General features: G+C 31.9%; 2 protein-coding genes across 6 annotated transcripts in view; one reads left to right on the top strand and one right to left on the bottom strand.

The window, feature by feature from the left end:
- Window positions 1–681: 681 nt before the first annotated feature.
- On the top strand, window positions 682–3,166 carry LOC136271528 (uncharacterized). 3 transcript variants are annotated; one of them, XM_066071701.1, is made up of 6 exons: window positions 682–846; window positions 927–1,064; window positions 1,251–1,352; window positions 1,581–1,661; window positions 2,691–2,779; window positions 2,933–3,166. In XM_066071701.1, exons 1-6 carry the CDS (start codon window positions 789–791, stop codon window positions 2,948–2,950), a joined length of 486 nt encoding a protein of 161 aa, XP_065927773.1. In that variant the 5' UTR covers window positions 682–788; the 3' UTR covers window positions 2,951–3,166. The 3 variants fall into 3 exon arrangements, with proteins under 3 accessions (XP_065927773.1, XP_065927772.1, XP_065927770.1); XM_066071700.1 differs by having other exon boundaries at window positions 933–1,064; window positions 2,691–2,802; window positions 2,933–3,161; XM_066071698.1 differs by having other exon boundaries at window positions 685–846; window positions 2,691–2,802; window positions 2,933–3,157.
- A 5,396-nt stretch (window positions 3,167–8,562) lies between these two features.
- The window catches only part of LOC105335934 (tubby-related protein 4), an 82,327-nt gene continuing 67,078 nt past the window's right edge, over window positions 8,563–23,811 (bottom strand). For all 3 annotated transcript variants that reach the window (XM_034479219.2, XM_034479223.2, XM_066070488.1), the window contains 7 exons: window positions 21,098–21,325; window positions 17,795–18,032; window positions 17,018–17,211; window positions 15,049–15,289; window positions 11,440–12,566; window positions 10,986–11,177; window positions 8,563–9,381 (listed from right to left, as the gene is read on the bottom strand). In XM_034479219.2, the coding sequence (XP_034335110.2) occupies window positions 9,265–9,381; window positions 10,986–11,177; window positions 11,440–12,566; window positions 15,049–15,289; window positions 17,018–17,211; window positions 17,795–18,032; window positions 21,098–21,325 (2,337 nt within the window). In that variant the 3' untranslated portion in view covers window positions 8,563–9,264. The remainder of the gene's footprint in view (window positions 9,382–10,985; window positions 11,178–11,439; window positions 12,567–15,048; window positions 15,290–17,017; window positions 17,212–17,794; window positions 18,033–21,097; window positions 21,326–23,811) is intronic.

The following is a 23,811-nucleotide window of genomic DNA, read 5'->3' as shown; positions in this document are numbered from 1 at the left end:
ATATTTATAAAAATACTTCAGTTTTAAAATCAAACCATTCCATATGAATCCTTTTAGATATATTTGATTCTTTAAATGTTGCTTTTCTTAATTTAAAAAAATACTATTTTCAGATATGAATACATGCAGTTAATTGAAAAGTAAAGTGAAAATTATTTATTAGAAAAATCATTCTAAAAGGACTAGAACGTCACGTTTATATTATAAACAGATAAATAATCCTGCGCCAATAAAATAGGTTGAAACGGCGATTTTTTTTCGATAAAGGAAAACCACATCTTTGTGATTTTAATTGTGTCCGTGGCAAACTGGCATACAAATATTCTAACTGTTTTTAAAAGCAGCAATTCTACTTTTGTTAAATCAAAAATATTTGTTGTAAATGGATATTTTTTTAATTTTTATCAAAACATTGGTTGATTTATGTTTGTGCTTTTAAAGAATATGTGTTTCGACCTCTTTGAAATAATATATACTCTACTGCTTGCTGGAGTTAAAAAAAAATGTTCTATCAGTTGTCGTAATTATCAGTTTTCTCTAAATCTACTTAAAGATTAATATAAACAAATATATGTAGCAAAGAAAAAATAACACAATGTTAAAGATTTGATCCATTTTTAGAAAAAATTAAAAATAAATCTTGGGATTCCTCGAAGACCTAGTGTCACGTCAATGAAGCTTGTAGCTTATAAAGGGATTGTTGGACTGAAATGAGACCATAGCGAATTTCCAAGGGCATAGGCACTATTTGCTTGAAGTAACACTTGATAGGTCAAAAACACCTCAAGATGGTCATTTTTCATTTTGTGATTGTTGCATTTCTTTGCAAAACGGCTGTTGCTCAAGGTGGTTACAGAATTCGAAGACGGGATAAAATTTTAAGGCAGAACTACTTGTAAACATACGATAATTTTATAACCTTTTAGTTGTAGATTGTAAGTGTAGGTATGAGGAAAATGATACATTCCAAGAAGCAGATATTGACCCAGCAACACAGATCTGCTGCCCAAAAGCAGGGGTCCGAGAACGATTTGAGCTAGGCCAGGAAATGGACTGCTGTGGGGGTAAGAAACGAAATGCACCGCTTTTACAATTATTTGCCGTAAACGAAATGAGATGTTTTTAAGCTACAAAAATAACGGTTAAATGATTATTAAAGGCATAGCACTTGTGGGTATATTAAATATTTACACAATGTATTTTTTTTTTCATTTAAAGAAATGTATATTTATCGTTTGTTATCACATTAGAAATTGCCAAAAAGACTATGCGCAACAGAACACATATTTGCTGCAAAAGTTCAGGTATTCACGAAAGATATCAAGAGGAAGAGGAAGTTGACTGTTGTGCAGGTATGTTTTGAGTCAGCCATAAAATTATTGAATTTAAAAAAAATCTGAACGAGAAATGGAAGGGGAATGCATGGTCGTGTTTAAATTTTTCTATTCGTTAAAAGGTTACTAATCCCAAGTATTAAGTGTAACTGTATAGTCAAATGTATCAGTAGTAAATGTTATCATTAAACATATGTGCATCTGCGCGAATTCCAAAGATTACAATGTTATTTGTTTGTTGTTTAGACGGAGTTTACAAACGGCAAACAGAACAATGTTTAGAAAAAATTACATTTCAAAAGGACGTGAAAACAACATGTGGAAATAGTAAGTTTTAAAACGTAATATCAATTCATTGTTCATTGCATCCTAGATAGAGCATTTCGTTAAATAGTTGCATACCCGTGTTTATAGCATTAAAAATAACTTTAATTTGTGCAAAACCACTGTCTTTTAGTTTTATGGTCGCTTATATGTTAATTATTATGTAGTATATCCATGGTATACAACTCGTCGTTGTATCAGAACAAAAAAACGTTAAATGTAGCAAAGTATACAGATTAAAACTGTTTACTTTAAAGTACACAGTCACGACTTTAGTCAAAAATCATGTTTCCGTTTTTCCTGTTTGCAATGATTCAGTAATTATATAAGGAATTTCCAATATTCCCCCAAAATTTGAGGGTCTTCGTTGTGTTACAAGCGAGATATAGAGCTCACAATATTCTGTAATGTGAAAAAGGTTTTTGTTCACGTTTTGAAATTTTGAAATTTGAGGCAAAACGTTTTGTTTTAGATCTAAAATGAATGTGATTAACGCCAGGAACTATTTATTTCTGCTTTAAATGAATGTGAGAGAGAGAGAGAGAGAGAGAGAGAGAGAGAGAGAGAGAGAGAGAGAGAGAGAGAGAGAGAGAACTTGAAAATAACTTAAACGATTTATTGAAACAATGTTAACAAAACAAGGGCATGAGTCTTGTTTATATGACAACGAATTTTGAGCTCTTTATATTGCTTCTAGTTCTACGATACTCAAATTTTTGTTGATAATTAGAAACACTTTTCTTAAGCATTTTAAACAATACAAATAGAAAAATAAGATTTAACCAAAATTGTGATTATGCCCCTTTAGAATAAAAGCACATCATCAACAGAAGTTCTATATTTCATTGTGGTTTTTTTAAACTCTATGTATGTCGAAACATATGTAGTTTTGTTTATCACTAGCTGAAAAAAACCTCTGAAAGTAACACATAACGTGAAGAGTAAAAAGTTGCATGCGTAAATTCATTTTTTATTGGATATATAATATGAAAGGTCTACAACGATATGGTGCTTTGTAACTTTTTAATACAGATTCAGAGATATCCCAACCACGAAAAAACAGTACCAAATCGTCCAGAAGCAGAATCTATTTGCCATTGAACCCGCAATGCCGTATTGAGGTTGTTACACTTTTTACTGAAAGGTAGATCATATATTTACGTTAAACGGTCTTTTATTCTTTTTAATAGGGGGAGGATGTGTTTTGCTTCTTATAAAGACAGAAAAGTTTAATATCATTGCGCATTTCCAAAATTTCTTTCCAATTCTTGCAGATTCGGCAAAAACGGTAAAAAGATCAAGAAAGCTATCGGTCGCCTTGGAAAAGCATTAGGAGGGAAATCAAACCCAAAAAAGCCATTGATAATTATTTACCTGTAAAAACGAAAACATTTTGAACTCAATGGTTTGATTTATCATTTTTGTTATTTGTGTTTTTTTCTTATTCTATAAAACAATATTCTGTATGTGTGCAAGTAATATCTGTTTTGGCATTTGCCACAAGTTATTATTTTTTATTTATAAAATTGAACACAATAAACAAAATACAGATAACATATTTGAATTTTTAAAGGAAATTTTTATTTTTAACACGATTTTTACGTTGTGCGGTAGGGGAGCATTGCCATTGCGCTTTTATGACGTTATGATAAAATGAAGCTTTGTAGGAGTACGTTATAAGAAATACCATAAAAGAAAAAGTAAAACTTGTACGCTGTTGAAATTTTATATACAGAATGATGCTATCCTCGAGGATATTTTCCTCATTTTTGGAATGAATCCATTATACCAATCATTATTCGTGATGATCCAAATATATAGCAAAATTTGGTGCATTTTAATATTTTGAGATGGCCCCCACTAAAAACCAGACGGTAGAATTTTGTGTTTTTTACATATAAGGTAGGAAATGATATTACTTATCTCATATAACAATTTGAGAAAAAAAAGCTTTTGTAGTATTTTTAAAACTGCTTTGATGTGCGGAAAATGACAGTTTCCTATATATTCCTATAGTAAATGTACCTCTATTTTGAGATGGTCCCTAAAAAGAACCAGACGGTCGATTTTCATGAACCTTCGCATATAAACTAGAGTTGGTTTAAATTACATATGGTTAAAAAATAAAGAGTTATGCTATTGTAGTTTTTCCGCAAAAAAAACCCAAATCGGCCTCCTTAATTAGAAGCGATTTAAGCTATGAGTTTTAAAATATTGTTTTTCCATTTTAAATGATTAGAAAAGTAAATATAGGTATTTACGATGCTTTGCCAATATTTAAAATTTTCTGTTCCGGAAACATACATTGGATGTGTTTTATAAGTAGAAGTTTCAATCAAATGTTGCTTTCTTCGGTTGATAATATTATTTTTTTAATACTTTGAATCAGTTTACCTTGTTTGCCACGAGTCATTTTGTCCGAAAAATGGTAAATCCATATCTAAAGTATTTGTAAACAAATGTAAGACTCCAGGTTTGTTCACATAACAATGAATTCTTTCCTCTCTATCTCTCGTACTACTTGACTTCCAATATTCAAATCGTGACCAATTATTCAGAATGCGCAAGTAAACCATTTGAAACATAAAAAAAAAAATACTAAAAATTTAATCTAAAACCGTGTTAAAGTCTTTTTAACATCCGAATTAAATCATTTTATCTTTGTTTGTCAATAATTCATGTAAGTTTCAATGATTTAAAATAAAGAATATGCATATTATATATGGCTTTTAATTTTTTAGTATCTGATAAAATCACCAATAAGGGAGCAATCACACCAAGATAATATAATGTAAATCCCCGCATCAACGCTCTACTAAGCTAAATGCTTAAATAATACAAGGTCTCGATTCTGTTGACTAAATTTTACTTTACAAAGTAAAAAAAGGCACAAGCCTAAAAATGTTTACACTTTAGTCAACAAAGAATTATGACCTCTGTATCTCGCTTATAGTTTAACAAATGGCGCTTAAAATGTTTTAGAGCATTGAAAATATCTAACTTTAGGTGAAATGCTAACTACTTTATACGAATGTTGTATTTTTTAATGAGAAAGTGATAAATGTGTTTTGGTTGCAAGTATCACTGCACTGCAGTAAAGTTTAAAATTTGGTGTTTATAAATGCAGGATTTTAATATCTTATAAATCGTAACCATAAATGTCAATAAAACGTTTTAATTTTTTAAAGGTTGTATGGGAAATCTGTCGATAATATTGTGATAATCTAAATACTTTAGAATTCTCAAATTTTACAATATCTAACCAAAACGAGGCCCAGGGGCCACATCGCTCACCTGAGCAACAATTGCCTTGATTCTGATCAAATTAGCATTACAGTATCAAAATATCTTACCAACTGAGTACAGTAGATCTTGCTAAAAAAATTTAAAATCTGCCAATTTTTATCCACCTCTTATTTTTTGGTAAATACCAAGCCCCTTTTGTTGTTGTACCTGTAAGATTTTTCTCTATTCCTATATACCCCCCCCCCATTTCGTGGCCCCACTTTTGTCAAGGGAATCATGGTTTCATCAAACTTAAATCTGCATAACCTGTGCTTTCACATTAAGTACTGAGTTTTGGACCGAAAACTTTCCCAGAATATTTTTAAAGATTTTCTCTTTATATTCATATGTAAAAATTCAAACGCCATCACGGTCCCGCCCTACCACTAGGTACTGTGATTTTGCAAACTTGAATTTACACTACCCGAGGATGCCTCTACACATGTTTAAGCTTATCTGGCCAAATAGTCTTTAAAAAGAAGATTTTTAAAGATTTTCTCTATATATTCCTAAGTAAAAATTCATCCCCCATTGTGGCCTCACCCTACCCCTGGACTATTATTTAAACAAACTTGAATCTATATGATCTGGGGATGCTTCCACTCAAATTTGGGCTCTCCTGGCCTAATAGTTTTGAGAAGAAGACATTTAAAAAATTTCTCTATATATAAAAATTCATCCCCCATTGTGGCCCCGCCCTACCCACAGGGACCCTGATTTGAACAAACTTAAAAATACACTTCCTGAGGATGGTTACACGCCAATTTGAGCTTTCTTGGCCAAATAGTTTTTAAAAGAATTTTTTAAAAAGATTTTCTCTATATATTCCTATATAAAAATTTATCCCACAATTGTGGCCCCACCCTAACCCCGGGGACCATGATTTGAATCTACACTACCTGAGGATGTTTCCATTTTAATTTGAGCTTTTCTGGCCTAATAGTTTTTGAGAAGAAGATTTTTAAAGATTTTCTCTATATATTCCTATGTAAAACATGATCCCCCTATTGTGGCCCCACCCTACCCCTGGGGACCATAATTTTAACAAAATTGAATCTACACTACCTAATGATGCCTCCACACAAGTTTAAGCTTCTCATGCCGAATAGTTTTTGAGAAGAAGATTTTCGGAAAATACCAACAAATTTTCAATAATTCTCAATTATCTCCCCTTTAAAGAGGGCATGGCCATTCATTTGAACAAACTTGAATCCCCTTCACCTAGTGGTGCTTTGTGCCAAATTTGGTTGAAATCTGCCAAGTGGTTCTTCAGAAGAAGATGAAAATGTGAAAAGTTTACAACAACGACGACGACAACGACAACGACAGACAACGGACAAATTGTGATCAGAAAAGCTCACTTGAGCCTTTGGCTAAGGTGAGCTAAAAATAGCTTTTGAAAATATTTAGAGAGGTAAAAAATGAATAAAAAAAACAAACAACAACAACAAAGAAAAAACCAAAACAACTACTTACAGATTCATAGTAAACCCTCTAACCCACTACGCTACGCTATTAGGTGACAATGATTGGAAAGAAACTACTTAATATATAATTACACTTCATTTCATTTTTTTATTTCGATAAATAATACTTCACAACATGGAGGTGTCCCGTACCACTTTAAATTAAAAAAAACACTATTTACGAAAATCAAAAAACACATTTTCCTTACATTTTTTCAAACCTATGAATAAAATCTTTTATAGAGACGTGTTTTAAAGAGGATCTGTAAGACAATCATATTTACAAAAAAATAATTGAAACAAATTGACAAAATTTAAGAAACTTTGCTAATTTACATAAAAGGTAGAAAATGATATTATTAATCACATCTTACATATTGAGCAAATTTGACTCGAAGTGCGGAAAATGACAATTTTTCTTTATATTCCTTTAGTAATTGTTCCTGTATCTGTCCCTAACCAGACGAACCAGATGGTGGATATTCTTGAACCTTCGCAAATATACTCGAGTTATAAAAAAGTTTTTCTATTGCAGTTTTTTTACGCAGAAAAAGAAAGAGAAAAACAATCCCAATTTAGAATTTCCAGAATTAAATCCCCTTCTTCCGTCTTGCTGACGAATTCAATACATTAAAAGGTGACGAGAGTGCTCCTATATTGATCATTTGGTATATCTTAAACATTATTTAGATATTAACTACCTCATTGGATTGCAGCTATGATTCATCATTTGACAAATTGTTAAAGTTTTCTCGGTTATGTATTATCTAAGTCGTCGTTTTTATAACCATTCCGAGTTCAAATTTCAGGTCTACGAGTAAAAAAAAAAAACGAATAAAAATACGTTTAACTTGGTCGATACCCCTCACCCCCTTTCCAAAAAATACTTCGCATGATTAGATATGTGATATACTATAAAGAAAATTCAATTTATAAAAAAAGAGTGTTTAAACAAAGTCGATATCCCCTGCAAACAAAGACATTTCAAGGTCCTGAACAACTAATTATATAACTATTCTGGGATATATATATATATATATATATATATATATATATATATATATATATATATATATATATATATATATATATATATATATAAGCCTTGGAGACTAATATGGAACATATCAACCTGGGGATATGTACTTATCACTATTTGTTTTATTGCACAACTTAGTTTGGTCAAATGTGCGCCATGTTTCAAAAACATTGTAAATTCAGTAAAATTTTTTAATCATGCATAAAGCTACACATAATAGCGATGCTCACAAACAGTTCATTCAGAACACAGAAGTTACATTTTCCAACAAAATTCTTTTTTTTTTGTATTGGACACTACATTAAAAATTCTGCAATTGCGAAGGGAATGAGTAATGATGACAGACGACGGTTCTTTGTCGTGACAAGTGATTTAGTTTTCAAAGTTTTATTACTTTAAATTTTTACTTTGTTATTGTCATGGCTGAAAAGAATACCTAACCGGAAACGATTATAAGCACATTAAGAAATGAATAGCACCACACCGGAAACAGTAAAAATTCCCTCACGAAATACTTATAGAATGCAAGCATTCAATTTTAAATCGAGTTGGCAATTTGGTTCAACGGCAGCCAATTTCGAAGCAAGCGTCGATATCATTTTAATAACTTTGCGTCTTAAAATTAAGACTGATTGATAAATAAATAATATTTTCATTTTTGCAGAATATGTATACACATAGAGGACTTTTTGTTTGATGGTGCTAAAATGTTTACCCAGGCCGACAAGGAAACACTACCTTCTGCAAGGAGCGGCATCAACATCCTCTAGTTTTCTGTAAAAAGAGGGAAATGTTATTGATGTCGCCATCTTAGCCATAAAATGTATCTGTAACAGATCCACGATCGCAACTTTTTTAACCAACTGCAGTCAAACAAACGGGGTGCTAGTAGTTTTGATGACACGGAGCGGAATCAAGATCATCATATTACATGTATATTATAAGTATTAATCCTCATTATTTGCATGGTACATGAAGTTAAGCTGATATTTTTTCAAAAGGACTTGATCATTATAAACGTCAAAAAACATTTTCGTGTACGTAAACATGATGGAAGCATTTTGCATTGGTCTCTTTGTTGCTTAATTATTATCACGATAAGCAGACACTAAAAAATCTTACTATGTTCGCTTTATTTGTGAATAACAAAACATAAAATAACTATAATTGAACCATCATCAATTAATATGTATTCAGTTTTTATTTAACTCATAAATCCATCATCTTTTACAAAAGCAATAATATTGATTCAGCATTTTTAAATTCTAATTCATTACACAGTATAAGTAGAAATATCCTTTATCTTCTCAATCAAATCCCGTGCATTTAGACATATGCTTTTTTTCATTACTAATATCCCATGTATATTTTTTTTTCACAATAACAACGCACAACTTAAAATTCTCTTCGTTAAAGTCATTTCATTAGAGAAGATAGAGACAAGAAAAGCATTAAAATGCACGGGATTAATGAAGTCTTATCATTGGCTCTTGTATTTCATTCGCAAAAACTATCGATTTCTGTATTGAAAGAAAATATTGCTAGCGATAAAGATTACAGCGTCAGCCTGCTGAGAAAAAAGATTTTAAAACTTAATATTTTGTCAAAGTTTATAACCTTCTCTGACAAGACAAAATAGTTGACAATGATTCATCAGTTTTGATAAGTCCCACTTATTTGGATACGCTTGCACTTGTTATGCCCAATTGTTTCTTTTGAAATCTGGTCTCTTTTTAGTGCATGCGAAAAAAACTTTTGCACTAAAGTCCTCTGTTCGTCTACCTGGTAGTCCAGCCAGACTTTAGTGCATTGTAGGCTATTTCAGGCGCTGAGTCACATTTGCCAGAGCTACAGCAAAAGCCTGCAGGGTAGTAAATGGGTACTGGAAGTCCAATGTGTAGGCATTGCTTCCGATTCTACCAAACTGCATCACCTGTGATACAAAAAGTCAAATTTATTCCCTCAATGATTATTGGTTTAATCTATTGTCTAAACGAAGACTGTAACTTTAAATCTGCACATGTTGTAGAAAAGTTTACAGCAGGGATGATGCTGTATAAGAAGTAATTTGAAAACCTTAGAGAAGATTACAGCTCTAATTAAAATCCAAGTCAAACGTTTTAAATGTGCAATCTGTGTAATATTCACCAAATAAAGCTTTGAATTCGATTTCGGTTTTATTTATGAAGAATAAATCAAATAAGGAGAGCTTTCAATAATTGTTATAATCTCTAATTTGTTTAGTTTTTTTTAGAAATATATAGTGTAAGGTCCGATAAGATCCTGGTGTAAACTCTGTATTTCTATGGTTGCCAATTTATGTGAATGCTATTAAAAACGTATAGGTAACCGTGTCTTTTCTAAATTTTGTTAAATTTATACTTAATATACACACTTTTATACATAAAACGTCTGTATTATTTGAACCCCATAAATTTTATTTTAAAAAAAACCTTCATAAATATTAAACTTTTTATTTTACAACACTTGTTAAAAATTGTATTAAACTGAATGAAATTGTATTAACCTGAACTGTTTATAAAAAACCTGAACTACGCAGTTTAACAAAATTAGTCAGCAAAACTTTCCATGAGTTACCCCAATTTGTCTTCGTCGAAATCATTTTGTACAGGTGAAGGACAATAGAAGTGCATTATAAAAATGTCCAGACTAAACCCCGACAGTGTAGAATGTAATCTATATGATTCAGGTAGTTGAAGATAAATGTTTATTTAGGTGAGGTGGGCATTTAAAGCATTGATTGACTATACGGTGCATGTATATGCGTCTTTGTCATGATCTACCGATTTAATCTATTTTCTATTTATCTTTAAGTGTCCTTTTTCCCCAAGGTCTGCGACTTATCGTATTTGTTTCCGGGATCAAATATAAAGTTCAGATACATCGTTTGATAACACAACTAAGGAACGTCTATCATTTCAAAAAAGCGATCATTCGACATACTTGTAACACCGATTCAAATCGTTAAATTGTGTCAACAAAACATGGCTTGCAAAAACATAAGTTATCAAGTTCTTTCAGCTACTTTCAGATAATATTTCGTTAATGATAAATGCATAATTAGTCATTGAATCAATTCTTATCTTCAAAAGATAAACTTTGCTTAATATAATTTGAAGCACTTTTCATATACTCGCATGTGTCTCTTAAATGAAAACAAAACTTTCATTGTAACCCTTGAAATCAAATTACAACATGTATGTTTAAAAATACGGGTTTTTTGTAAGAAAATTACCGAGTCATGTTTTTTTTCAGAAAGAATAAAGAAAGTGGGGTTATTTTTACAGCATAATGGATCTTGAATCAATTAAATGTATTGTATTGTAAAACAATGTAATCTCTTTTATATTTTAAGAAAAACTTTTAAGAACTTTTTTGCTGATTGTTTCTAATTGCTTGAAGAAAAAGTAAAAAAGATGACTAATTAGAATGCAATAAGATATCACACTACCACATTAAATAATTTTGATTGCAAATAAAACCCCAATTTTCCGTTAGCAATTTGTACGGACAAACCTGACGACTTCGGAACTCTATTTGGAAGTTTTTCGCAGACTCCTGGCTGACCCTCCCTCCAAAGTCTAGCTGATACACCTGGCTGTTCTCATTCCAGAGAGGAGCTTTGTTGTGCATAACGAACTGGCGATGTCCAAGATGTGGGTATCTCGACCTTCCCCTGTCTTCGCTCCTCTTACGCACTTTCTGGAGCTATACAGAAAATTTGAAGAAAAAAATGTTCTAAAGATTTTCATTACACCATTTTAGATAACTATCTGAGTGAAGCTTAATATATTATCAAATAATAACACATATAAATGTTAAAAGTATATCAAATATATTAGATAACATTAAACAAATATTGAATACATAGATCACGGAAAAAAGTAGTTTTCTATGAATTCAGATAGAATGAATGAAAGAAAGTTATCTCTCTTTGGTCTAACACAGAAATACAAGATGCAAAAAATACCTTCTGTTTTAGTTGTGATTTCTGGAAAGTCTCCAAGTTTTTAAAACTCTGGGAATACTTTCCATCTTCTATCGTCCGTTCTTCATCCCCGTTATGGTAATTTCTTGGGTTAAAATGTCTAGACTTTCTCTTGAATATCGGACTATAATGCTTGCAAGTACCCTGTAGAATTTCTTCTCTAATATCTCTCATGGGCGAATCTGTAGCCCTATGCAGAGGAGAATTTGGCAAAGATGCGCTGTGGCTGATTTCCATTGTGGAAGTGTTACGAGTGAAAGAAGCTGGATCCACCACTTCATCGTCGTAATGGAATACAGAACAAGAAGCACCTGAGAATACACTGCTACTTCTACATGTGTCTTTATGCACATCATCCAGAGACCCTAACATTGTATCAGCATCGTCCCCGTTTTCCGAGGGGTCTCGACTATGATCACATATCATTGCATCAGAATCAACGTTGGACAACGTTTCCAAATACAACCTTTTCTGGTTATCAGACAAAGTGGGAGTCAATTGACTAGAATCACAGATTATTCCTGCCATATTGTCCGAATTTTCCGAGTTACGATTGTTCAGTCCTTCGTCATCTATGAACTTGATCCCAGGATTGGCGAGATCCGCCCAGCGATTCTCGTCACCATCTTTCATTATACTGGACACTTCATTGTGTAAACTAGTCCTCATGTTGGCACTTGACACCGATGATGAATTATTGTTTGCATGAACCAGCGTCTCTCCGCTAGGTGTCCCCACAGTCACCTCTGTTGAGCTGACCTTGGGGATTGCACCTTGACCAATGAACTTATCCTTCAGAACAGAATTGTCTACACTGTTAAAGGCGTTATTTTGAGCAACGGATTCGGAGGCAGGTGAAAGAGATCTGTTTTTCATGCTGGGTGACCAGTGCAGTCGTTCACCATTGAACACATTATTATTACTACTCAAATTACTACTTATGTCACAAAGAACCTTCTCCTCATTTTGATTGGATGAATTTGAAGACTTTTTAATGTCCATGAAGACATGGCTTGTGCCTCGATTAACATTATCACCACTATACGTTTCTGACACTAATATTCCATCCTCCTGACCCATGTCTTCCAAGTCAACAGGCAAATCTTCGTCTGAAACAACATTGAATTCATGAAAACATTTCGCCTAACAAACAACGTTAAATGGATAACTCCTTTTCAGTCACAGGCAAACCGAAGTTCAAATTAATGCCTTTTCAAAAAAGGTAGTTTTCATGTATGTTAAAAATGCATTGTCAAGATTACGATTTCTAATTGGTGTTATACTATAATGTGCTTTCTTTGCCTGTGTATGGTGCAACACTAACGGAACAGAAGCTCTGTATTCAATAAATTTTAATTTCTTTCAGTTTATGTTTCAAGTGCACCAAGCGAGGTGTTCACCAGCTCAATAAAATGAGAGTCAGCTAACGATTTTGTCATTCAAAATAGGAAGATTGGTTTTGACCTTGTAGGGTAATGTCAGCATCTCTGCAATTAGTTTATGTCAAAAATTGACGAATCAAATACAGGAATGAATATTCATGATAACTATTCCTGACTGGTCACCATCAGATAAGTAATACATTGAAGTATTCTTTTCCCAATTTTTTATTTCATTATCAAAGAACTTAAGCTTCTCCTCATAATCAAATCCCATAGCAACAAGAATTTACATATTTACCGTGATAATATGAAACAAACAAGCAGGTCGGCAGCAAAACAATTATGGTTAACAAAAATATCCTTGTGGATATCGTGACAAATACTATTGATATTAATTTAGATTGTCTGATTTTTTTTTTCATATCAAATGTTGAGTTTTACCTTAGGGAATTACCGAAAAAAATATGTAGCTACATAATGTCAACAATATCATTATTTTTATGTCATGAAAAATTTTTTCCCTTAAAAAAAAAATATTTACCATGAATATTATTTTATTATGATTTAGAAAATTATATTGTTTAGGTGGCTCACTAAACTTTGAAACAGTTTCTTAAAACAGCAGAAAATTACTTGATCATAAAAGATAGCATTATGCATACGAAGTATATAAGTCAAATAGGCAAATAAAATATGCAATTTTGGCTAAAAAATTGATTTTCATGAATTTATTTCAGAAAACATGAGCAAAAGCCTCAGGCAGATTCAAAATCATGATCTGCGGTTTACAATCCCTATACTTGAGCCATGATTACGTTCAACTAACTCACACTAAAAGTTAAACAAAATATTTAAATTGCCATCTTGCCTTGGTGTAGAGAGGTACCGAAACAAGTACATTGTACATTCAAAAACTTAATGTTAAAAATTATGAATAATGTGCTCAGAAAAAGCCTTTCAGGTAAACTTTGAAAAATAATTGAATTACATAAAAACATATGCATTCTTTCACTGAAGGGCAAATGCCTCATATTTTGACCAATCTCACATAAAAAAAAAACCCTTGAAGAGGTTATATGTCCACTTTGCATCTTATTTTATTCATACATTAAGTTTAAAATTTCCTCAAAACAAATACAGTAAATTTTAGTTAGATCATTAGGTCAACAGAAAAGGAGTTCCATTTGCTGAGTGGCTCTTGGCAAGCCTTCTTATGCGCTGCAAAAACCATCTAAATGTCATTAAAGAGGCCAAGTCCCTATCTGCATATAAAACAGGTTAACATGTCAGAAAAAGGATCAGATTAATCAGCTATTATTGAGCAGGAATCCTGAAAAAAAGGCTAATTAAAACCATCATGGGGATTACATGAAAGTTGCTTAGTAGCAGTGTAATGTTTTAGGTTTGTTTTCCTGTTCTTTCTGGAACTTTACCAAATTTGATACACAGTGTCCCAATGCACATATAAACTGATCACCGTTTTGAAAAATATGTTTATCTATTACCTTATTTCATTGAATATTATTTTGATCTACCTGCTTTCACTGCTTATGTCAATTTGAAGAGACAGTGTCAGTCTCTTTAACCATGATAACTATAGTTTTTTTAATATTTACATTTCCGATTGAAGTCAAGCATTACATTTAGTAATGCATGTTTCACTTTTTTTCATTGGTCAAAACTTTATTTTTTTATCTTTAATTTGTTAAGTAAAATATAATAGACTTGTATAAGCAAAGTGTTTTCTTGAAGTTAAGCTAGATGTTACTTATATAATGATGATGATGATATTAAGAAAATTTCTATAATTTGATCTTTACAAGATATAATCTCTCCATCTACATCAAAATTGCACACTCCGGTAAAATCCAAATATCCAAAAGAAAAATTACTAGATCTTCTTCAAAATGGTTTGCTGGGGTAAAAAAATTGCAAAACAAAATTTTCTAGCAACAGTATCAATACAAACATTCATTACTTTAATACTTACGTGTACTAGATTTAACCTCTCAATCTTTATCAAAATGACCCACAGGAGTAAAATTCAAAATTCCAAAAACACTTACTAGATCTAAACTTTCCATCTTTATCAAAATGGCCCACTAGAGTAAAATTTGAAAAATTAAATAACATTTACTAGATTCAACCTCTCCATTCTTCATCAAAATGGCCCACTGGAGTAAAATTCAAAATTCCAAAAAACACTTACTGGATCTAACCTCTCCATCTTCATCAAAATGGCCTGCAGGTGTGAAGTTGGGGTCCCTGGACAGTGGCTGATTGACCGCATTGAGGGCGGTGATGGTGATAGTCATCTGTCGGGGCTGGAGGTGCAGCAGACTGGTCTTGTACAGAACATTACCCAGGTCCTCAGGCAAGAAAGGGGCCAAACCCGTCAGCTTGAACTTTGTCCCCCAAATGTTTGATGTGACTTCTACCAGCTTGTTGCTCTAAGGAAAGTTTGAAAAAGAAGAATTTTGAAGTCTGTTATTATAAAATCAAATAGATCTCTTCAACCTTTTAATTAAATGAAAATGAAAAATTAGTTACATGTATTTTGGTAACTCCTTCCTCTACTAGCAGCAATCACCCTTTTTGGGATATGAAATCAATGTCTTAATATTTACATACAGTGTACTTGATTTTGTTATCAAATATTCTGTTTTACTCTAGTGTATATTCAATAGCATTGATTGGGTTATAATCTTTTTTCAATGAAAATGTCATTGAATAAATTGATAACTACATCAATTAAGTTAAGAGTACTTGGCCAGAAATTTGCTTGACTACAATAATTATTTTATGACCTATTATTTGTTTATGCTTAAAGTTCATGTATTTAGGCCTATTTAATGAAAAGCATAATTTATGATCTGAAACATAACTATTCCATTAGTTTCCAGTAGAAACTAATGTCTTCAGTGGGATGAAACAGTCTGAGAAAGTTCATAATTAAGATATTCATGTTTTCTTGATTACTGTAATTGACACTACTGATACAGTTATGGCCTCTTGCTATTAAATAGACATAAAAACAGACAGTTTCTCATTTTTTAGTAGTTAGATAGGAAATTTCTCATTAATCAATAGAAGGCCTATTGATTCATGTTCCTTCTATTTCAAACACATGAGACAAAAATTTTCTCAAGGTTGTTAGCCTCTGAAGCAACTTATATTATAATTAACTGAAACAAACATTTAGCAAAATGAAATGTGTGAAACAGTTTTTCTTTATATTATATAAGCATTTAGATTAGTTATACAAAGGTACATGTAGTCAAACTGCTTGCTTATATATCCAACTTTAACCCTTGATATGTTTACCAGACAAGTGGTCTAGTACAAAATGGTCATGTATAATTTCAAGGCAAAATGTTTTCCGAACAGGACACAGATTCCATAATATACCACAATATTGGCAAGCATAAATCTCTAATTATATGTGATCATAGTATTACAGACTCCTTTGGGCAATTTTCTCTGCAAAAGGCATTTCAAGTAAACAGGATGTACACTCTTGACGTTTCCTCTAAAATTGGTAGCCCCTGTGGCCGTAATGGTAACTTTGAAACTAATAGTTGCTCATTTTATCATCCCTCTGGAGATTTTAGTAATAATAGAGGCAGTTCTTAAATTTACATAAAATGGCATCCGCCAGTTGAAGAAACTTTTTACTGATGAATAAAACATGGTTGCTGTCCATTTCTTTTCTCTGGCCAGATACAAATATAATATGTATGGAAATTGTGTATGAAATATGTACGTAATGTTGTCAATATGCGTAACAGGCTTTCAGATGGGTAAGGCATCAAGGTAATCTACACTTCATATTTTTTATGATATATCAATTTATAGCTTTCTGTAATGATAACAAACAAGAAAATGAAAAAAACAACCCCATGATTCATATTTGGTAAAATATTAAATACACTTAAAGTCATTAAATCTAACTAATAATAAAATTATCATCTCTAAATTTTTAATTTTAGGCAACACGTAATGCCAATGTGTTAAAATTCAATTTATCATAAATAATAATTAAAAAAAAAGAAATCATTTGTTATGCTGAACAAAAAAATACTTGTATTACGACCTTTTACATTTTGTAAAAAAAAACGTAAATTATAACTATTCTATAAATACATGAATATGCAAATGGACCACCCAACATTTCCTACCTCTGGAAGACTGTCATTATATAAAAGTTCATCTAACGTTCGGAAAGTTATTGATCGATCCACCTTCTTAGGTCTGAATATTTTGGGACGTTTCTTGCGTTGCATTCTGGGAGAGCCACACCCATCTGATGGAATTTCCTCATCAGAATCTGTTAGACTGGCTTCAAAGACACACTCTGGAAGCGAATGTTGATCTGATAATAAAAAGAATTTGATGAAAAATTAAAAATCTTAGAAACTAATTGGTCATAGTGTGTAAGTCACTTTACTGATGATTTTGACAGTTTTTATAGCTGACAACATAGACAATTATGATAAAAAATTTAGAAATGACTTCATTACTGTAGAATTCTAAATAAATGTTTGGAATTAATATCTATGTAAAATTGCAAAAAGCACATCTTGCAGCATTTAAAAATTTGGCATTAACAAATTTATACTGGCCATTTAATGCAAAAAGAATGAATTGCAGAATTAAGAAATCAGAATGTAAAATAAGGAATCTACAAATACAATTTAACACATAAAATACTGTGATTTCATTAATATTCGTCGGTATCAATTTCAAATATAAATTGAAAATCACAGTTTCAAGTATACTTAAATTCATGGCTAATGATCCTATCAATACAACATGTAAGTAAAAATTGTACTTCAATAAACATTTAAATTTGTGGATCAACTTAAAAACGAAATTCATGAAAATTGGTATTATAACGAATATTATTTTGATGAAACCACTGACAGTACTAAATTGTGAAACCACTAAACTCTTACCCTCACTGCATGCTTTGGCCCCAATCTTAGGATCGTAGATAACAAAGTCCGGCCTAAGTTTGCTGGCACGTTTTCCCTTCAGCAGTGGAATAAGGCCCCCTAGGTACTCCAGGTACAGTGTATAGTGTCCCCCCGATGTCTCTTCCCCGTGCCTGATCATGGTACAGAACAGTCTCTCACTGGCTGGGGGAGGGGAACAGATGAATTCCCGCAACTTGAATGGGTCTGGAATGTAGCTCTGTCAAAACATTTTGTTGAAAAATTGAAAATTTGAAATGTGCAATAGTGAGATGTATGGAATAGGTTAATATATACTAGATTTATGCTCTTAACTTAACCAGTCTATTTTTTTTTTAGGCAACATGCCATGGTAACTATATGTTCTGTGATCAGGTACAGGAGTACTAGCATTCCACATTATAGTGCTATATTATGTAGGCAAAAGAAAATTGTTGTCAGGAAATTTCTTTTAAATAATCACTTTCATTTTAAAAACTAAATGTTTTTCTATTCTTATTTCAACTTTTTTTTCATTTTGGCCTTGCAGATCCAGAAGATACTTCGTCAGATAAATGATATATTGCACAGCTTCCTTCACAAGTAATATCATATGAGCATAAATCTCTCTGCAATGACAAATATGGGGCCTTTGAACTTGATGCTAGTAGACATTTATGGCAAACTCTACATTCTACAGAATATCGGCTATGTCGCAGTTAGGGGGAAATCAATAGATGCAATGAGATAGAGTAAAACAAACATTTCAAAAGCAGCAAAACAACAGTTTCCCCAGAAACAGAAATGCAGATCATATCTGCAACACAAATCTTGTTACAGTTTTTTTGTGTCTTATTTCAGGGAAATCGCTAGCATGTCCTACAACACTTATTAAATCAAATGTACAATATTGTCGCAACTTGATTTCAATTGAATCAAAGTAAGGCTCAGTCAGTTACAATGATGTCAAGATCAATTCAATGCCAGCATGAGTAACACAATTCAAAATATAATTATTCAATATTTTCTATAAGAGTACCAGTTACAATGATGTTGAAATCAATTCAATGCCAGCATGAGGGACAAAATTAAGAATATATTAAATTTGTTTTAAAGAGTACAAGTTACAATGATGTCAGGATCAAATCAATGCCAACATAAGGGAAAAAATTCAGAATATAGTCATTTTTTTTTAGAGTACCATGATGATATAACATTTTATCCTCCGCATTAAGAAGATGGTTTGGTAATCCTAAACGCAAGGTTTTGCAAAGATTGTTGTTGAAAGAATATTTACAATGTGCAAGAGAATTATGTAACCAGCGATGGTCTATGGAGGCAATCCATTGCAACCTAATTGGCATCCTGGGAAAAATGTTTTATGAGGAATTGCAGGATGGTCCTTGATTTGTAGAAGATGGTAGAATTTTTTTCTTCTATGAGAAAATGACTGACTGTGTAATAACTCTTCATCCGCAGTGAAGAAAACATCAATTTGTTTCAAAAGCACACATGAAAAAAATCTCTTTTTCCAAAAGGAGAGCTTTTCTCTGCATAGCTGAAAAGTTTATCACCATTATTACAGCAATTCTCACCAAAAGAAAAAAAGAACCACTAGCTCTCAACCCTCAATCCTCTTTTTTTTTTTTACATTTTTAAATCACTTTCTAACAAGAATTGATGGTGCGAGGAAATCAGCTAAGCACCTTATAATAGTGTGTAAACCACAGCCAACCAATAGATCCAATGGAAATAAAAATGCAATATTGACAACTTAGACATTGGTGTGTCATCTGTACATATTTAAAAGGCACATGAAACATGTTAACTTTCTTATGTTTGCCAAATTACATGTACCTGATCATGAAAATGTTGCCCAGAAATAGTAAATAAAGTAAAGTGCTGATAGTAGTTGGTTAATTCTAGGTTTCGGCGCTGTTGTGCGATCCGTTACGGACACTATAATCAAAAAATCGTAACTGATTGTGGAACATCTCTATAATGTCCATTTAGATATCGATCTGATCTGAACATTACGACACAGTCAAAACATTTTCTACGATTGACACATTTGTCATGTCAGACCTCAAGATCTGGTGAGATTTGATGCAATTTCTTAGATTACTTTACGTTAAAAACCGCAATTTCAATCATGCTACGAATCATGATAGTGAGAACAGCAGAGTTTACATCAAAGATGCTAAAGGTGTACATTCATCAACACTGTGTAAAGTAAATGTGTTCTAACAGTTGTTTGATACGGTTAAAACACAATCAAAATTACGAATTAGATTCTAATATAAAAATTTAAAAATCACATATTTGACTGGAAATTAATGAACACGGGATGTTATTTAGGATATCTGCACATATCATCTCTCCTCTTTTCTCAATGCATTACTCAGCATGACTAAACCAAATTAATCTTCACAATCTTGGTTTTGTATTCTTTCACTGCATCGTATTGCATGAATGAGTCAATCTACAACAAGATATCCACCTAAACAATGAGGAAATAATCATCTAAATATGTACACTGTCTCTTGTATCCAATTCAAAGGATACTTTAATATATCATCTCAAGCAAGTTATAAAAATTTATCATTTTACAACCTCAAGAAACTTGAGAATTCAGACATAAATATTGCTCAAAATGATACTGAAGCTAATATTCAACAATCATCTTCAAGTATGATTGTTTGGCGGGGGATAATAAAAACTGACATAAATATCATTTGAGATTTAATTGCTATTTCTCAATCTCTAATTTTTGTCTGAGTAGAACATTCTTGTCAAACCAAGGACATACTTTCTGTGGAAATCAACGACGACTGTGAGACTTTACTTTACACAAAACCTCTTCAGTATATAAAATTTAAAGATCAAATATTTATCACTTGACCACACAAGAGAATGCACTTGGTGAGCTTCTTTTGAAGCACATAGAATTATAAAGAGGGCAAGTAGAAAATACAGAAAGGAGGAAGTGTAAGAAATCAAGTAGAGAGATGAAATTGACATGTTCTATAATTGAATAAAAAAATTATTTCATCTATAGTTAATATTTATATTTTATATCCCTCCTTATGTTCATATAGAGAATGTAACAAATTTCCTATCATATTGAGTGCATAAAGCTTTGAGTGACATCATACAATGTTTAACTAATCAGTTCCAGTGTCATAACTACCTATAATCAATGAACAACATTTCCAGTCTATTTGTAACACAAGCTGGATATAAAAGATACAGTAAATAAGCATTATCAAAATCTGAGCTGTCAGTACTTTCAGTACTTTGATTTACCTTGATGGTAGGTGAGAACATGGTTTGAACGCTGTGATGGAGTCTTGCAGGAAGAGGTAGCTTGCGGATGAGTTTCTCACTCTTGATACAGATCTGGATGATGCGCTGGCACAGGAACTGGAGATGAGGAACCTTTTTCATTACCCATGCCACGTGGAGGTTGAAACCAGCCGCCACAAACAGGCGGCGGTCATTGTGGCCCCAGCACAGAGCTGTCAGTGGTTTGCCCTGAAAAAAAAAAGATAAATAAATTCGAGATTTTTTCCATCACTAAAAATCCCTAAGGTGTACTCAGTCACAAAAAAATAAAGATAGATGTTTTAAATCAAAAGGCTTGGGATTTTATGCTCCAATTTCTATTGTAAAATGGGTAAAATTAATAACTGTAGAGAGGGGTGAACTTTATAAGTTAGTGGTAAAAGTAAAAGAATTAAAATTATGTAAACTGTATTTGGTTATGCTATATATTAACTCCTATGTATATGCATAAATGTAATATGGATGCAGAATAATTAATGAAAAAGAAATGTTCTAATTGAAATTTGCAATATTGCATTACTGTTTAAGACGGAAATTTAAGTTATATACTGCACTGAGTTTCAAAAAAAAAAATTAATTCCTTCCAATTATTATAATAAGTTATATACATGTATCATTAATATGCCATACTACTATATTAGCCAATTACTACATGTAAGATCGAATTACATTTCATTTTAAATTAAAACTTGATAGTAACAGGGATTAATATAATTGTATTTCATGACACACGAAAAAGCATTATACATCTAATTCCAGGATAGTACTGGGAATTACAGTCACTGTGATAAATGCATTGTAGTAACTTAAATTCACTTGGTGCCTTTTTGACTTCATTCGTCTGTCATGATTGCATGTCACTGCATTCAGATCCACATTTTCCCACATAATATGAGATAACAATAACCAGAGTCTTAGTTCTAATTACATTATGGTACAGTATCTATTCAATTTAACCTACAACACAGAACAGGACCTGGGGATGTCTATATATGCCATCTAAGCCTGGTTTAGTAAAACACTAATTGTCAGTTTCAACAACAATTTTCATCACTCATGACTCCAAAAATGAAATCATGTCATTAATCATATGCAAATTTAATAAAACACAGATTTCAATAATTAAAATCATGTTAAATATGATCCATGTATCAGAGGATCATGGAAATTTTTTTAGGCACTTCTTAACTTTCATCTGTTGCAAAATCAGATTTTAATTCAGATCTAGTGCATTATATGTATTCATATGATAATTTTGCATGAAATAAATTTGCAACTGCATTTATTGAGAAAAAAAAAACTTGGAGGTGTTTTATATTGTTCAGGACTCAGGTTTAATTTTTCTCTACAGGTGAAATATCACTGCAAAATTGCAAAACCATATTCAATATTAAAATCCTATTTCAAGTTTTTTTTTATCAAACACAAAGATGAATAAATTTACATAATTAAGTTCTTAAACCTTATTTATATAAACATTTATCCATATTCATAAACATGTACCAAGAAAAAAGATGTGTGTCATTGACTGAAAAAATAAAGCCCCCTTATATCTGTCCTTAAAGCCGTATTAGTTTGTTATTATATCACCATCTCGAAAATAAAACGTGATTCAAATCGTACATGGCATTATACAAAGAGAAATTCATCACAAAAAAAAAAGATTGATTAATATTCAAATCTAGGTCAATTACGACTTCAACTAATTTCCTTTCTTGAGATATTAATGTGTCTGGTGGAAAAAAAAAATCGGAGAAGCTGAATAGGCCTTTCAATGCTCTTAATTCATCAAACGAGTTTCATCGGTTGGTCTGCATTGACTTAGTGACACAATTCAGAAAAACAAATACAAGTCCTAGCTAATTAAAAGACATAAAAGGAAAAACATTCCTGGAGAGGACTAAGTAGACGACCCTATCTGCATTCCTGCTTTGGAACGGAAGCATTTATTACTCATAAGCTGCCAGGGTTATGTAATTGCCTTCTTTTTGTCTGCGTTAGTAGGAATATTTTTCAAGACGTTAATTTGGATAACTATTATGTCTGTCCCATAAAAAAGCTTCCTAAAGCTTTAATTACGAGTTTGCACAAAAACCTTGCTTGTCCACCTACATTTAGCAAATGAGGACAAATGTTCCTTGGCAGACTATAGATAACAATGATTGATTGACGGATTTGTTAACTAATCTTAATTTACATTGCATCACTGCAAGAGAGTTACACTGCACTATTTATTTATTCATGAAACCGAAATTGTGTTTCAAAATTGGCAGAATTCAAATTAATAATGCTAGCTGGATTTCATAAATGATGTAAGTATCATTTCCCTTCTGAATGATGTTGAGTCGGATTCATTCATTTAAAATTTTGATGAATTTAATTATTTTTCTCTTGGCAGATATCTGATCTTTAAGGGATGCTGGGAATTTTTATCATGAACTCGCGTTAATTGTGGAATTAAGACCTGAGAAGCTGCTTAACTTCATGAAAATACACTGCAGACAAATCAGCACTTAATTGTAAACTAGATTAATTTTTAAAGATGTGATGTTCTTTCATATGTTCTATTCTGAAAAAAACCCTCCAAAATAATGTTATGTATTATATAAACAAACTTTTATTTGCATGCGAAAATTTTTGGCACAGTTCACAAGAGCCTTGTTGTCGCAAATACT

The sequence above is a fragment of the Magallana gigas genome, chromosome 9 (genome assembly GCF_963853765.1).
Source record: "Magallana gigas chromosome 9, xbMagGiga1.1, whole genome shotgun sequence".
Classification (NCBI taxonomy): Eukaryota; Metazoa; Mollusca; class Bivalvia; order Ostreida; family Ostreidae; genus Magallana; species Magallana gigas.
The sequence above is the reverse complement of the archived record's forward strand: the minus strand, read 5'-3'. Positions and strand labels throughout refer to the sequence as shown.

Bases quoted from the DNA above. Each gene is read 5' to 3' on its own strand.
- LOC136271528 (XM_066071698.1), top strand. From the start codon at position 789: ATGGTCATTTTTCATTTTGTGATTGTTGCATTTCTTTGCAAAACGGCT. The intron at 1,065-1,250 runs GTAAGAAACGAA...TTATCACATTAG, and splicing joins GGAAATGGACTGCTGTGGGG to AAATTGCCAAAAAGACTATG. The intron at 2,803-2,932 runs GTAGATCATATA...CAATTCTTGCAG, and splicing joins GTTACACTTTTTACTGAAAG to ATTCGGCAAAAACGGTAAAA.